This window comes from Macrobrachium rosenbergii, chromosome 48 (genome assembly GCF_040412425.1).
Source record: "Macrobrachium rosenbergii isolate ZJJX-2024 chromosome 48, ASM4041242v1, whole genome shotgun sequence".
NCBI classification, from domain to species: domain Eukaryota; kingdom Metazoa; phylum Arthropoda; class Malacostraca; order Decapoda; family Palaemonidae; genus Macrobrachium; species Macrobrachium rosenbergii.
Window position 1 is genome coordinate 78,060,220 of NC_089788.1, and position 15,000 is coordinate 78,075,219.

At 32.4% G+C, this 15,000-nt stretch overlaps 3 protein-coding genes across 4 annotated transcripts in view; all 3 read left to right on the top strand.

The window, feature by feature from the left end:
• LOC136831659 (pro-resilin-like) overlaps nt 1–605 on the top strand; it is a 725-nt gene extending 120 nt beyond the window's left edge. Inside the window, exons 2-3 of the mRNA XM_067092288.1 lie at nt 77–124; nt 255–605. Of these exons, the coding sequence (XP_066948389.1) occupies nt 77–124; nt 255–527 (321 nt within the window). The 3' untranslated portion in view covers nt 528–605. The remainder of the gene's footprint in view (nt 1–76; nt 125–254) is intronic.
• LOC136831811 (pro-resilin-like) overlaps nt 1–4,617 on the top strand; it is a 5,001-nt gene extending 384 nt beyond the window's left edge. The window contains exons 1-3 of one of the 2 annotated variants that reach the window (XM_067092433.1): nt 3,626–3,656; nt 4,084–4,131; nt 4,262–4,617. In XM_067092433.1, the coding sequence (XP_066948534.1) occupies nt 3,645–3,656; nt 4,084–4,131; nt 4,262–4,534 (333 nt within the window). In that variant the 5' untranslated portion in view covers nt 3,626–3,644 and the 3' untranslated portion in view covers nt 4,535–4,617. Of the gene's footprint in view, nt 1–3,625; nt 3,657–4,083; nt 4,132–4,261 lie in introns of those variants that run through there. The other variant, XM_067092434.1, reaches the window with a different exon arrangement.
• A 2,926-nt stretch (nt 4,618–7,543) lies between these two features.
• Nucleotides 7,544–8,368, top strand: LOC136831813 (cuticle protein 8-like). Its single transcript, XM_067092436.1, has 3 exons — nt 7,544–7,577; nt 7,961–8,008; nt 8,139–8,368. Exons 1-3 carry the CDS (start codon nt 7,566–7,568, stop codon nt 8,349–8,351), a joined length of 273 nt encoding a protein of 90 aa, XP_066948537.1. The 5' UTR covers nt 7,544–7,565; the 3' UTR covers nt 8,352–8,368.
• The last annotated feature ends 6,632 nt before the right edge of the window (nt 8,369–15,000 follow it).

Here is a 15,000-nt window from a genome sequence, read left to right on the forward strand (position 1 = left end):
GTTAAAAAAAAAAAGTTTACTTAATACTGATTATTAGAAAAATGAAGATATTTCTAAATTTTTATTTTCCTTCCAGGTCCTTCTTGTAGTGCTCGGCTTTGCCGCCCTCGCCTACGCCCGTCCTGTGAGTATCAATGTCTTCACTATTTTCAAAGTGATTTATTTGTTTAGAGAAATTGTAAAATATACTTGCAAGAGTCCTACTCAGGAGAGATCCTCACATACGACTAATATTTCGCTTCTTGACCCTCCAGGGATCCTTCGAATCCTTCGAATCCTTCGAATCCGGTGAGGGCAAGTACGACTTCAACTGGGCCGTCAGAGACGAGTCCTCAGAGAACGACTTTGGACACCAGGAGGCCCGCGACGGAGAGAACACCCAGGGATCCTACTCCGTCCGCCTTCCCGACGGCCGCCTCCAGACCGTCAAGTACTTCGTCGACGGAGACTCCGGATACGTGGCTGAGGTCAACTACGACGGAGAGGCTCGATTCCCCGACTCCTACGAGTCCAACGAATCCAAATAAGCGATTGGCGGAAGACTTAAGATTTTATTTCAGATTATCGATATAACTTATTGACGACATATTTATGACAGTGTTTGAATAAAGCAGAATATTCACTACGTATTTGTTTAACCTTTATTGATAATATCAGATAAATAATCAATGATAACTCGTTATTACATAAATATTAATGAAGAAAATTAGTGAAACCTTCCGCATTCATTTTTATAAGTTATATATTTTTCATTTTAATTCGTTAATGAAACGGGCATAAAGACAAAATCAAATAAATAAAAATATGAATATACCACCTATGGAAACTTTGGAAATAGGTTTCGTAAAATCTAAGTGTCTTTCAGGACAAGATGAAACTATCGACGTCCAGACCTAATTGCTTCCCTTTCTGGAAACATGAAAATATCTGGTATTTACTTTCTGCATATAGCAAAGTCGCCCGCCTTAAGGACTATATATTATCTGCTTAAATACATATATACAGATCGACATCGTGACCTCGGGATGCGAGTTCGAATCTTGCTACTGGACATCAGAATTAATTCATATTCTTGCATTTGGATCTAAGGCTTTGTAGCGACAAGCATATCCAAAAAAAGTGTGAAGAATTCGAGAAGTAAATGACGAGGCTCTTACAATTTCATATACTTAATATATATATATATATATATTATATATATATATATATATATATATATATATATACATATATATATATATACATATATTTTGCATACATATATATATCTATATATATATATAGTTAGGTAATAATATATTCTTTTCATATTTATATAATAAACAAATAAATTACAGTGCCCTCTTAATTTTTGAAGTCGCGTATATTACCTTGAACTACAACCGTAAGATCAAAACGCTAAGAAATTATCTTATTATTTTATGAAACCTGCGTCACCATAATTACAAGGAGGTCATGTTTGATAGATAAAGGATAAAATTCTATTACCTATCGTACAACATAACCTGTTGTTTTCAGATATATTTATTAGAGCTGGAATAGCCCCTTCCAGACCAATAGCCAAGTGGGCAATATATCTGAAAACGACAGGTAATTTATGTACCAGGGTAATCAACTTTTACACTTCGTGGTCACTCGTGGCCTCCTTGTGATTTGTCTCCACCTGGCATCAAAGTCTCTTAATTTCTTTTGATCTTACGGCTTCGTAGTGACAAACATATCCAGAAAAGCGCGAAGAATTCGAGAAGTTAAGAGGGCATTGAGGCTATTACAATTACATATATATCTGGTAAGTGACCAGTTCTACATAAAGTATTTATATATATATATATATAACAGGGATATATATATATCAGTATATATAGAATACAATATATTATATCCATATATATATATATATCATTTATATATATATATTTATATATATATATATATATATGGTATATATAATATATATCCATATCATATATATAATATATATATACACAGAAAAATATATATATATATATATATATACATTTGAAAAGTTCATAGCTCTTTACTTGCTCTGTGAGATAATTACCTTATTATTTCATCCATCACTTCCATCAGAAAGAGGGTTATAGATAAGGGGCAATCCAGACATAAAGTGTCGTGATAAATCAATATTCTAGCAAGCAAACCTTTCCAGATCTTCACAGATGAACTCTCTCTCTCTCTCTCTCTCTCTCTCTCTCTTAGTGTTTTTCTCTTGCCTGAACTTTGAAAGTGACATTCTTTAGTTGATCTTGAAGAACCAATTCTTTCTGTTTTGCAAATCTGAGTGGTCGTTTCATTTAATTCTTTTTCTTCACTATTAATCAGCTTTTGGTATGCATGTTCTGGAAAAGAATTTTGAAGTATAGCTACCTCATTTATTTCTCCATGCCATATTCATTCTTCTAGATTGATTGATTGACTGATTTACTATTTCTGCTAAAACTGGCGTCACTGCATCTAGGTTACTGCAGCCTTATCATCTAGATAATCTAGACATTAGGCCATTTTTTCCACGAGCAACTTTATCGACAACTCCACTTTCTATTGGCATTACATTTATATCTAGCAAGTCCTCCAGGGACATTTCTCTCCTTTACAATTAGTTCCTGCTTTTCAAAATGATTGACTGATTGCTTACCTCGTTCCCTTAAGGCCTTCGTCTTAGCTGTCAGATTTTATCTTCTTCTTCTTCTTCTTCTTCTTCTTCTTCTTCTTCTTCTTCTTCTTCTGCCTGCATTCTTGGGAAGGTCGAACCCTATCTGTCAGTGAGTCTTTTCAGCTGCACCAGCTGTTTAGGAAGTGAATGGAGGTCGTTATGGTCGTTTAGTTATTTATGGTTATATTGATAGTAGAGTTGGCATTTTTATTTGTTGAGAGATTTTATTTAATTTTTGTATATTTATAATATGAAGTTGTCAAAGATAAATTAATTTAGTTTTGAACTTCTCTTCGTTAACATATATTTGATTTTCATTATTGGATGTGATCATTCTGACGTTTAGTCTGATGAGGATATATATATATATATATATATATATATATATATATATATATATATATATATATATATATATTATATATATATATATATATATATATATATATATATATATATATATATATATATATATATATATATATATATATATAAATATATATATATATATATATATAAACATACATACATATATATATTTATTTATTCATATATGTATATTTATATATTTATATTATGTGCATAAATGAAAAGATAAATATGAATATATATATTATATGTACATTTAGAGAGAGAGAGAGAGAGAGAGAGAGAGAGAGAGAGAGAGAAAGAGAGAGAAAACTAGAGAGATTTTGTAAAACAACCTTCTCATTGCGAATGCAATTTCAAATGTCAGCATTTACAAAAACTCAAAAATAAAATCTAGATCAGCTACTATGAAGTAGACAGATGCCCCTTCTACCCAGAGTTACCCTTAGGTCTACTTGGGAAACTTGAGGCAAAAACAAGACCTGAAGAAGGTGAGGGCCACGCCTACCTACCTGACGAGGAGGAGGAGGAGACTCGCTCTATATAATGGAGGAAGGTGAGGGAAAAGCCACACAGCTCCTCAGATCCTCCGACAATCAACATGAACGCCAAGGTTCGGATTCTGCTCTTGATTTCTTCGTCTTCTTCTTCTTCTTCATCTTCTTCTTCTTCTTCTTCTTCTTCTTCTTCTTCTTGAAGTTTTGTAAAAGATCTTGATGGAAACTCTTTTGTGTTGATAATCAGTCTCTTACTCTAAAATATTCTGTCTAATATCCTTTATTGAATTAATGTTACTTAAGTTAGCTTTCTTGACTTTCTACTTATTCTTCTTCTTGAAGTTTTATAAATGATCTTGTGACAAAATGTCTTTTTGATTAATCTTTTACTTCTGAATAATCTTTCTCTTATTGGTGACCACAATGCTTAGGGGAATATTAATAGAAATATTCTACTCTATGTTTAGGAAGTTCAAAAAAGGTTTATTTGATATTGATTGTTAGAAAAATTAATATATTTCACAATGTTTATTTTCCTTCCAGGTCCTTCTCGTAGTACTCGGCTTTGCCGCCCTCGCCTACGCCCGCCCTGTGAGTATCAATGTCTTTAGTATTTTCAAAGTGATTTATTAAGTTAGAGAAAATGTAGAATATACTTGCAAAAATCCTACTAAGGAGAGATCCTTACATAGAACAAATATTTCTCTTCTTGACCCTCCAGGGATCCTTCGAATCCTTCGAATCCTTCGAATCCGGTGAGGGCAAGTACGACTTCAACTGGGCCGTCAGAGACGAGTCCTCAGAGAACGACTTCGGACACCAGGAGGCCCGCGACGGAGAGAACACGCAGGGATCCTACTACGTCCGCCTTCCCGACGGCCGCCTCCAGACCGTCAAGTACCTCGTCGACGGAGACTCCGGATACGTGGCTGAGGTCAACTACGACGGAGAGGCTCGATTCCCCGACTCCTACGAGTCCAACGAATCCAAATAAGCGATTGGCGGAAGCCTCAACATTTTATTTCAGATTATCGATATAACTTATTGACGACATATTTATGACCGCGTTTGAATAAAGCAGAATATTAACTACGTATTTGTTTAACCTTTATATAATATTCAGATAAATAATCAATGATAACTTGTTATTACACAAATATTAATGAAGAAAATTTGTGATGGACACAAAATCACACAAAAATTTCTTCAGAGATTTTAGACAAAATCGACCTTTCCTATTAATTTTCATAACTACGTTAAATATTTTTCATTTATTTTCATCAATAAAATTGCTCCACACACAAAAACAAATAAGTGAAAATATATTATACCTCCTATGGAAACTTTGAAAATAGGTTTTGTAAATTCTAATTGTCTTTCAGGACAAGATGAAACTACCGACGTCCAGACCTAATTACTTCCCTTTCTGGAAACACCAAAAAATATCTGGTATTTACTTTCTACATATTATAGCAAAGTCGCCCGCCTTAAGGACTATATATTATCTGCTTAGATACATATATACAGGTCGACATCGTGACCACAGTCTAATACTCGGGAAGTGAGTTCGAAAATTGCTACTGGACATCAGAATTAATTCATAATCTTGCATTTGGATCTAAGGCTTTCTAGCGACTAGTTTATCCAAAAAAGTGTGAAGAATACGAGAAATTAAGCGAACAGTAGTTCTTATATATTTATATTATATATATATATATATATATATATATATATATATATATATATATAATACATACATATATATATATATATATATATTTATATGGTGAAGTAATAATATATATATATGTAATTATATATAAATGCCCTCTTAACTTCCAATTCTTCTTGCTTTTATGGATATGTTTGTATTACAAAGCCATAGATCCATCACAAGAAATTGAAGAGTTATAGTGATAGGTTACGGAAACTATAAACCCGCATACCATAATCAAGGACATTGCCGAGCTAGAAGGATAAAGTTATTAATCTCTCATACATTCTCTGTCATTTTCAGATATATTTATTAGAGCTGAATAGACCCATCCTCACCACCATAGCCAAGCAGGCAATATATCTGAAAACGACAGGTATGTACGAGAGGTAACAACTTTTATCCTTCTCGTGGTCAGGTCGGCAACGCTCCTTGTGATTATGGTGACGCGGGTTCGTTTCCTAATCCCAGTCTCTTCAATTTCTTGCGCTTGGATCTTACGGCTTGTAGTAACAAGCATATCCAGAAACCAGAAGAATTGAGATATTTAAGAGGGCATTGAGGCTATTGCTTACATATGTATCTGATAAAAGTGACCAGTAGATTCTACATATACTGTATATATACAACTATTATATATATGAATATATATATATATATATATATATATATATATATTTATATATAGCAGATATATATAATTTATATATATATATATATATATATATATATATATATATATATATATTTATATACATATATATATGGAAAGCATACATCACTACTTTTTTATTGCTCTGTGAGATAATTACCTTATTGTTTGTCCATCACTTCCATCAGAATCTAGTTATGGACAGCACACAAAATCCAGACTTTTATAGCATGATAAATCAATATTCTAGCAAGCAAACCTTTCCTTTCCAGATCTCAGTTCTCTCTCTCTCTCTCTCTCTCTCTCTCTCTCTCTCTCTCTCTCTCTCTCTCTCTCTCTACTTTGAAGTGACATTCTTTAGTTGATCTTAAAGAACCAATTCTTTCTTTTATGCAAATCTGAATAGTCGTTTCATTTAATTGTTTTTCTTCACTATTAATCAGCTTTTGGTATGCATGTACAGGAAAAGAATTTTGAAGTATAGCTAACCCATTTATTTCTCCCTGCCATATTCATTCTTCTAGACTGATTGATTGACTGATTTACAATGGCTGCTAAAACTGGCGTCACTACATCTAGGTTACTGCAGCCTTATCATCTAGATAATCTAGACATAAGGCCGTACTTTCCACGAGCAACTGTATCTACAACTCCACTTTCTATTGGCATTAGATTTATATCTAGCAAGCCTTCCAGGGCCATTTCTCTCCTTAACAATTACTTCCTGCTTTTCAAAATGATTGACTGATATATTAAACCTGTTCCTTTAAGGCCTTCGCCTTAGCTTGTTGATTTCATCTTCTTCTTCTTCTTCTTCTTCTTCTTCTTCTTCTTCTTCTTCTTCTTCTTCTCTCTGCATTCTTGGGAAGGTCGAACCCTATCTGTCAGTAAGTCTCGTCAGCTGAAGTAGCTGTTTAGGAAATGAATGGAGGTCGTTCCCGGTCGTTAAGGTATTTGTGTTATATTGTCTATTAGAGTTTGCATTTTTATTCCGTTAAGAGATTTTATTTAATTTTTGTGTATTTATAATATGAAATTGTCAAATATAATTAATCTAGCTTTGAATTTCTCTTCGTTAACATATATTTGATTTTCATTATTTGATCATTGACTGTTTTAGTCTGATGAGGGTAAATAGCATCTATATATATATATATATATATATATATATATATATATATATATATATATATATATATATATATATAATATATATATATTCATATATATACATATATTTATTTATTTATATATATCTGCAAATATGTTGTATATTTATATTATGTGTATAAATGAAAAGATAAATATGAATACATATATTATATGTATATATTTAGAGAGAGAGAGAGAGAGAGAGAGAGAGAGAGAGAGAGAGAGAGAGAGAGACTGCAAAGCACCTTCTGATTGTGTATGCACTTTCAAATGTCAGCATTTACAAAACTCAAAAATAAAATCTAGATCAGCTACTATGAGGAGGACACATGCCCCTTCTACCCAGAGTTACCCTTAGGTCTACTTGGGAAACTTGAGGCAAAAACAAGACCTGAAGAAGGTAAGGGCCACGCCTACCTACCTGACGAGGAGGAGGAGACTCGCTCTATATAATGGAGGAAGGTGAGGGAAAAGCCACACAGCTCCTCAGCTCCTCAGACAGTCAACATGAACGCCAAGGTTCGGATTCTGCTCTTGATTTCTTCTTCTTCTTCTTCTTCTTCTTGAAGTTTTGTAAAGGAACTTGATGGAAACTCTTTTGTGTTGATAATCAATCTCTTACTCTAAAATATTCTGTCTAATATCCTTTAGTGAATTAATGTTACTTAAGTTAGCTTTTTTGACTTTCTACTTATTCTTCTTCTTGAAGTTTTGTAAATGATCTTGAGACAAAATGTCTTATTGATTAATCTTTTACTTTAGAATAAGCTTTCTCTTATTAGTGACCACCTTAGGGAATATTAATAGAAATATTCTTTTATGTTTAGGAAGTTCAAAAAGGTTTATTTAAAATTGATTATTAGAAAAATTAATAAATTTCTAAATGTTTATATTCCTTCCAGGTCCTTCTCGTAGTGCTCGGCTTTGCCGCCCTCGCCTACGCCCGTCCTGTGAGTTTCAATGTCTTTAGTATTTTCAATGTGATTTATTAGTTTAGAGAAATTGTAAAATATACTTGCAAGAATCCTACTAAGGAGAGATCCTTAAATTCGACTAATATTTTGCTTCTTGACCCTCCAGGGATCCTTCGAATCCTTCGAATCCTTCGAATCCGGTGAGGGCAAGTACGACTTCAACTGGGCAGTCAGAGACGAGTCCTCAGAGAACGACTTTGGACACCAGGAGGCCCGCGACGGAGAGAACACCCAGGGATCCTACTACGTCCGCCTTCCCGACGGCCGCCTCCAGACCGTCAAGTACCTTCGTCGACGGAGACTCCGGATACGTGGCTGAGGTCAACTACGATGGAGAGGCTCGATTTTTGACTCAACTCCTACGAGTCCAACGAATCCAAATAAGCGATTGGCGGAAGACTCAAGATTTTATTTCAGATTATCGATATAACTTATTGACGACATATTTATGACCGTGTTTGAATAAAGCAGAATATTCACTACGTATTTGTTTAACCTTTATATAAAATTCAGATAAATAATCAATGATAACTTGTTATTACACAAATATTAATGAAGAAAATTAGTGATGGAACAAAATCAAACAAAAATTCCTTGAGATTTCATAGAAAAATCGACTTTTCCTATTAATTTTCATAATTACGTTAAATATTTTCATTTATTTTCATCAATAAAATTTCCCACACACAAAATCAAATAAGTGAAAATATATTATACACTCCTATGGAAACTTTGAAAATAGGTTTTGTAAATTCTAATTGTCTTTCAGGACAAGATGAAACTACTGACGTCCAGACCTAATTGTTTCCTTTCTGGAAACAAAAAATATCTAATTTACTTTCTACATATTATAGCAAAGTCGCCCGCCTAAAGGACTATATATTATCTGCTTAAATACATATATACAGATCTACATCGTGACCTCGTTCTGATACTCGGGATGCGAGTTGGAATCTTGCTACTGGATATCAGAATTAATTCATATTCTTGCATTTGGATCTAAGGCTTTGTAAAGCGACAAGCGCATTTCAAAAAGGTGAGAAGAATTCGATAAAATTAAGTGAAGCTCTTACAATTGATATTTATTTATATATATATATATATATATATATATATATATATATATATATATATATATATATATATATATATATATCATATTATGAAAAGCATATCATTACCTCACTTTTATCATATGTACTGTGTGAGATAATTATCTTATTATTTAATCTATTTCATCCATCACTTCCATCAGAAAGATAAGTTATGGATCGCGCACAATCCAGACCTGTATCACGTGATAAATCAATATTCTAACAAGCAAACTTTTCCAGATCTTCACAAATGAACTCGAGTTCTCTCTCTCTCTCTCTCTAATTCAATCTCTCTCTCTCTCTCTCTATCTCTGAAAACTCTCTCCCTCCTGTGAAGTGACAGTGTTTAGTTGTTCTTAAACAACCAATTCTTTCAGTTATGCAAATCAAGTGGTCGTTTTCATTTAATTGTTTTTCTTCACTATTAATCAGCTTTGCTATGCATGTACTGGAAAAGAAAAGTATATAGGGCAATTTAGTTTAACCAGACCACTGAGCTGATTAACAGCTCTCTAGTGGATGAAGGATGAGATTTATTTTACGTGGCTAAGGAACAACTGGTTACCTATCTGGGATATAAACTTATTGTGGAATCCGGACCACATTATGACAAAGAATTAATTTCTATCACCAGAAATAAATTCCTCAAAAAAATTTTATATATAGCTATATCATTTATTTCTCCTGCCTTATTCAGTCTTCTAGACTGATTGATTGATTGACTGAATGATTGATTATCAGCTGCTAAAACTGGCGTTACTACATCTAGGTTCAATATTCTGACCCCGTATCTTTCTTCTAGAGAATAAGACAATTAGGCTACATTTCCACTTTCTATTGGCAAAGATTTATATCTGGCAAGTCCTCCAGGATATTTCTCTCCTTTACAATTAGTTTCTGCTTTTCAAAATGATTGATTGATATGTTCTGCTTACCTTGTTCCCTTAAGGCCTTCTTCTAGCTGTCAGATTTCTTCTTCTTCTTGATTGGCTATTTCTCCTTCTTCTTCTTCTTCATCTGCCTGCATTCTTGGGAAGATAATCGAACCCTATCTGTCAGTGAACAAGTCAGCTGCAGGGACAGCTGTTTAGGAAATGAATGGAGGTCGTTCCCGGTCGTTTAGGTAATTATGGATAAAACTGATTATGAAATTGTAATGTTTGTTATGTCTTTTTTCTTTTCCTATACTGGTTTATATTAAACTTTTGATGATGAATGAGTTTTTGATTTCCTTTACTTCTGACTCTTATCTTATTTTCATTTTTGATGTGATCACACTATTGTCTAGTTTGACATTTTGAGTGGCAAAGGATATATATATATATCATTATTTATATTTATATATATATAATATACCAATATATATAAATTTATATATACATTAATTTTATATATTTATATATTATATATATATATATATGTATATAATGAGGGTTATATATATATATTTATATATATATATATATATATAAATATATACATACATATATATATATATATATATATACATGTCAAAAATATGTATATAAACATATATATATATATATATATATTATTTTATTAATTTATGTTTATCTATATATATATATATATTTATATATTTATATTTATATATAAATATAAATATATATAATATAAGTTGATAAATATTATATATATATATATTATATTTAGAGAGAGAGAGAGAGAGAGACAGACAGACAGAGAGAGAAAACTAGATCATTTTGCAAACCACCTTCACATTGTGTATGCACTTCCAAATGTCAACATTTACAAAACTCAAAAATAAAAATCTAGATCAGCTATTATGAGGAAGGCAGATGCCCCTTCTACCCAGAGTTACCCTTAGGTCTACTTAGGAAACTTGAGGCAAAAACAAGACCTGAGGAAAGTGAGGGCCACGCCTACCTACCTGACGAGGAGGAGGAGGAGACTCGCTCTATATAATGGAGGAAGGTGAGGGAAAAGACACACAGATCCTCAGATCCTCCGACAATCAACATGAACGCCAAGGTTCGGATTCTGCTCCTGATTTCTTCTTCTTCTTCTTCTTCTTCTTCTTCTTCTTCTTCTTTTCTTAGGATCTTCTTCTTCTTTTTGATGTTTTTAAAGTTCTTGAAAAACTCTGTTTAATATCCTTTACTGAATTTATCTCTCTTAATTGGCATTATTGACTTTCTACTTACTCTTCTTCTTCTTGAAGTTTTGTAAAATGATCCATAGACAAAATGTCGTTTTGATTAGTCTTTTACTTTAGAATAATCTTTCTCTTATTGATGACCATAATATTTAGGGGGATATTAATAAAAAATATTCTACTCTATGTTTAGGAAGTTAAAAAAAGGTTTATATAACATTGATTATTAGAAAAATTAATATATTTCTAAATGTTTTATTTTCCTTCCAGGTCCTTCTCGTAGTGCTCGGCTTTGGCCCTCGCCTTTGTGAGTATCAATGTCTTCAGAAAAAGTAATTTATTAGTTTAGAGAAATTGTAAAATATATTTGCAAGAGTCCTACTCAGGAGACATCCTTACATAGGACTAATATTTCCTTCTTGACCCTCCAGGGATCCCTTCGAATCCTTCAGAATCCTTCGAATCGGTGAGGGCAAGTACGACTTCAACTGGGCCGTCAGAGACGAGTCCTCAGAGAACGACTTCGGACACCAGGAGGCCCGCGACGGAGAGAGCGCCAGGGATCCTACTACGTCCGCCTTCCCGACGGCCGCCTCCAGACCGTCAAGTACTTCGTCGAAGGTGACTCCGGATACGTGGCTGAGGTCAACTACGATGGAGAGGCTCGATTCCCCGACTCCAACTCCTACGAGTCCAACGAATCCAAATAAGCGATTGACGGAAGCCGAAAGATTTTATTTCAGATTATCGATATAACTTATTGACAACATATTTATGACCGCGTTTGAATAAAGCAGAATATTCACTACGTATTTGTTTAACCTTTATTGATAATATTCAGATAAATAATCAATGATAACTCGTTGTTACATAAATATTAATGAAGAAAATTAGTGAAATCTTCCGCATTCATTTTTCAAAGTTATATATTTTTCATTTCACTTCGTTAATGAAACTTCCATAAAGACAAAATCAAATAAAAGAAAATATTAACACACCTCCTATGGAAACTTTGGAAATAGGTTTTTATAAAATCTAAGCGTCTTTCAGGACAAGATGAAACTACCGATGTCCAGACCTAATTGCTTCCCTTTCTGGAAACACCAAAAAATATCTGGAATTTACTTTCTACATATTATAGCAAAGTCGCCCGCCTTAAGGACTATATATTATCTGCTAAAATACATATATACAGATTTACATCGTGACCTCGTTCTGATACTCGGGATGCGAGTTGGAATCTTGCTGCTGGACATCAGAATTAATTCATATTCTTGCATTTGGATCTAAGGCTTTGTAGCGACAAGCGCATCCAAAAAGGTGTGAACAATTCGAGAAATTAAGCGAGCAGTGAGGTTCTTATATATATATATATATATATATATATATAAAATATATATATATATATATATATATATATATATATATATACATATATATATATATATATATATATATATATATATATATATATACTCTATTTGAAAAGCATATCATTACCTCACTTTTCGTACTCTGTGAGATAATTATATTATTATTTAATCATTTCATCCATCACTTCCATCAGAAAGATAAGTTATGGATCGCGCACAATCCAGACCTGTATCACCTGATAAATCAATATTCTAGCAAGCAAACTTTTCCAGATCTTCACAAATGAACTCGAGTTCTCTCTCTCTTTATCTCTCTCTCTCTCTCTCTCTCTCTCTCTCTCTCTCTCTCTCTCTCTCTCTCCCTCCTGTGAAGTGACAATGTTTAGTTGTTCTTAAACAACCAATTCTTTCAGTTATGGAAATCTGAGTGGTCGTTTCATTTAATAGTTTTTCTTCACTATTAATCAGCTTTTGCTATGCATGTACTCGGAAAAGAAAAGTATATCTTAGTTTAACCAGACCACTGAGCTGATTAACAGCTCTCTAGGGCTGGCCTCAAGGATAAGATTTATTTCACGTGGCTAAGAAACCAACTGGTTAAAAGCTGTTGTGAGGACCTTCAACTTGATAAAGTGGAATCCGAAACCCACGTTATGACGAGAAATTAATTTTTATCACCAGAAATAAATTCCTCAAAAGAATTTTGAAGTATAGCTAACCCATTTATTTCTCCCTGCCATATTCAGTCTTCTAGACTGATTGATTGATTGACTGAATGATTGATTATGGCAGCTAAAACTGGCGTCACTACATCTAGGATGCTGACCCCGTATCTTCCTAGAGAATCTAGACATTAGGCTATATTTCCACTTTCTATTGGCATTAGATTTTTATCTGGCAAGTCCTCCAGGGACATTTCTCTCCTTTACAATTAGTTCCTGCTTTTCAAAATGATTGATTGATATATTGCTTACCTTGTTCCCTTAAGGCCTTCTCCTTAGCTGTCAGATTTCATCTTCTTCTTCCTCTTCTTCTTCTTCTTCTTCTTCTTCTTCTTCTTCTTCTTCTTCTTCTTCTGCCTGCATTCTTGGGAAGGTCGAACCCTATCTGTCAGTGAGTCTAGTCAGCTGCAGCAGCTGTTTAGGAAATGAATGGAGGTCGTTCCCGGTCGTTTAGGTAATTATGGATAAAATTGATGATATGAAATTGTAATGTTTGTTATGTCTGAAGTTTTCCTATACTTGTTTATATTAAACTGTTAATGATAATGAATGAGTTTTTGATTTCCTTTACTCTAATATATCTTATTTTCATTATTTGATGTGATCACACTGTTGTCTACTCTGATGAGGGTAAAAGGATATATTTATATATATATATATATATATATATATATATATATATATATATATATATATATATATATATATATATGAATATTATATATATATATATATACATATATAATATTATATATATATATATATATATATATATATATATATATATATATATATATATATATATATATATATATATATATATATATATATATATATATATATATATTATATACATATATAGATTTATATATAATATATATATATATATGTGTATTTTTGTATGTATATATATATATATATATATATATATATAAATTTACTCATATATATATATATATGTGTCTGTTTATATACATATATGTATATATTATACATATTATATATATACATATATATATATATATATATATATATATATATATATATATATATATATTAGTTTATCTACATATAGGGTTGTATATTTATATATTTATTTTATATATATAAATATAAAGATAAATATAGATTATACAGTATATATTATGTATCTTCTTATTTAAAGACAAGATCTTTAGATAGAAAGAAAGAGAGAGAGAGAGACAGACAGATAACAAAGACAGACAGACAGACAGACAGAGAAACTAGATCATTTGCAAACCACCTTCACATTGTGTATGCACTTCCAAATGTCAACATTTACAAAACTCAAAAATAAAAATCTAGATCAGCTATTATGAGGAAGGCAGATGCCCTCTTACCCTGAGTTACCCTTAGGTCTACTTAGAAAACTTGAGGCAAAAAAACAAGACCTGACAAAAGTGAGGCCACGCCTACCTACCTGACGAGGAGGAGGAGGAGACTCGCTCTATATAATGGACAAAGGTGAGGGAAAAGACACACAGATCCTCAGATCCTCCGACAGTCAACATGAACGCCAAGGTTCTGGATTCTGCTCCTGATTCTTCTTCTTCTTCTTCTTCTTCTTCTTCTTGAAGTTTTGTGAAAGTTCTTGATAGAAACTCTGTTTAATATCCTTTAC

Coding starts and splice junctions, on each gene's coding strand:
- LOC136831813 (XM_067092436.1), top strand. Junction 8,009..8,138: donor CCCTCGCCTACGCCCGTCCT/GTGAGTTTCAAT, acceptor TTGACCCTCCAG/GGATCCTTCGAATCCTTCGA.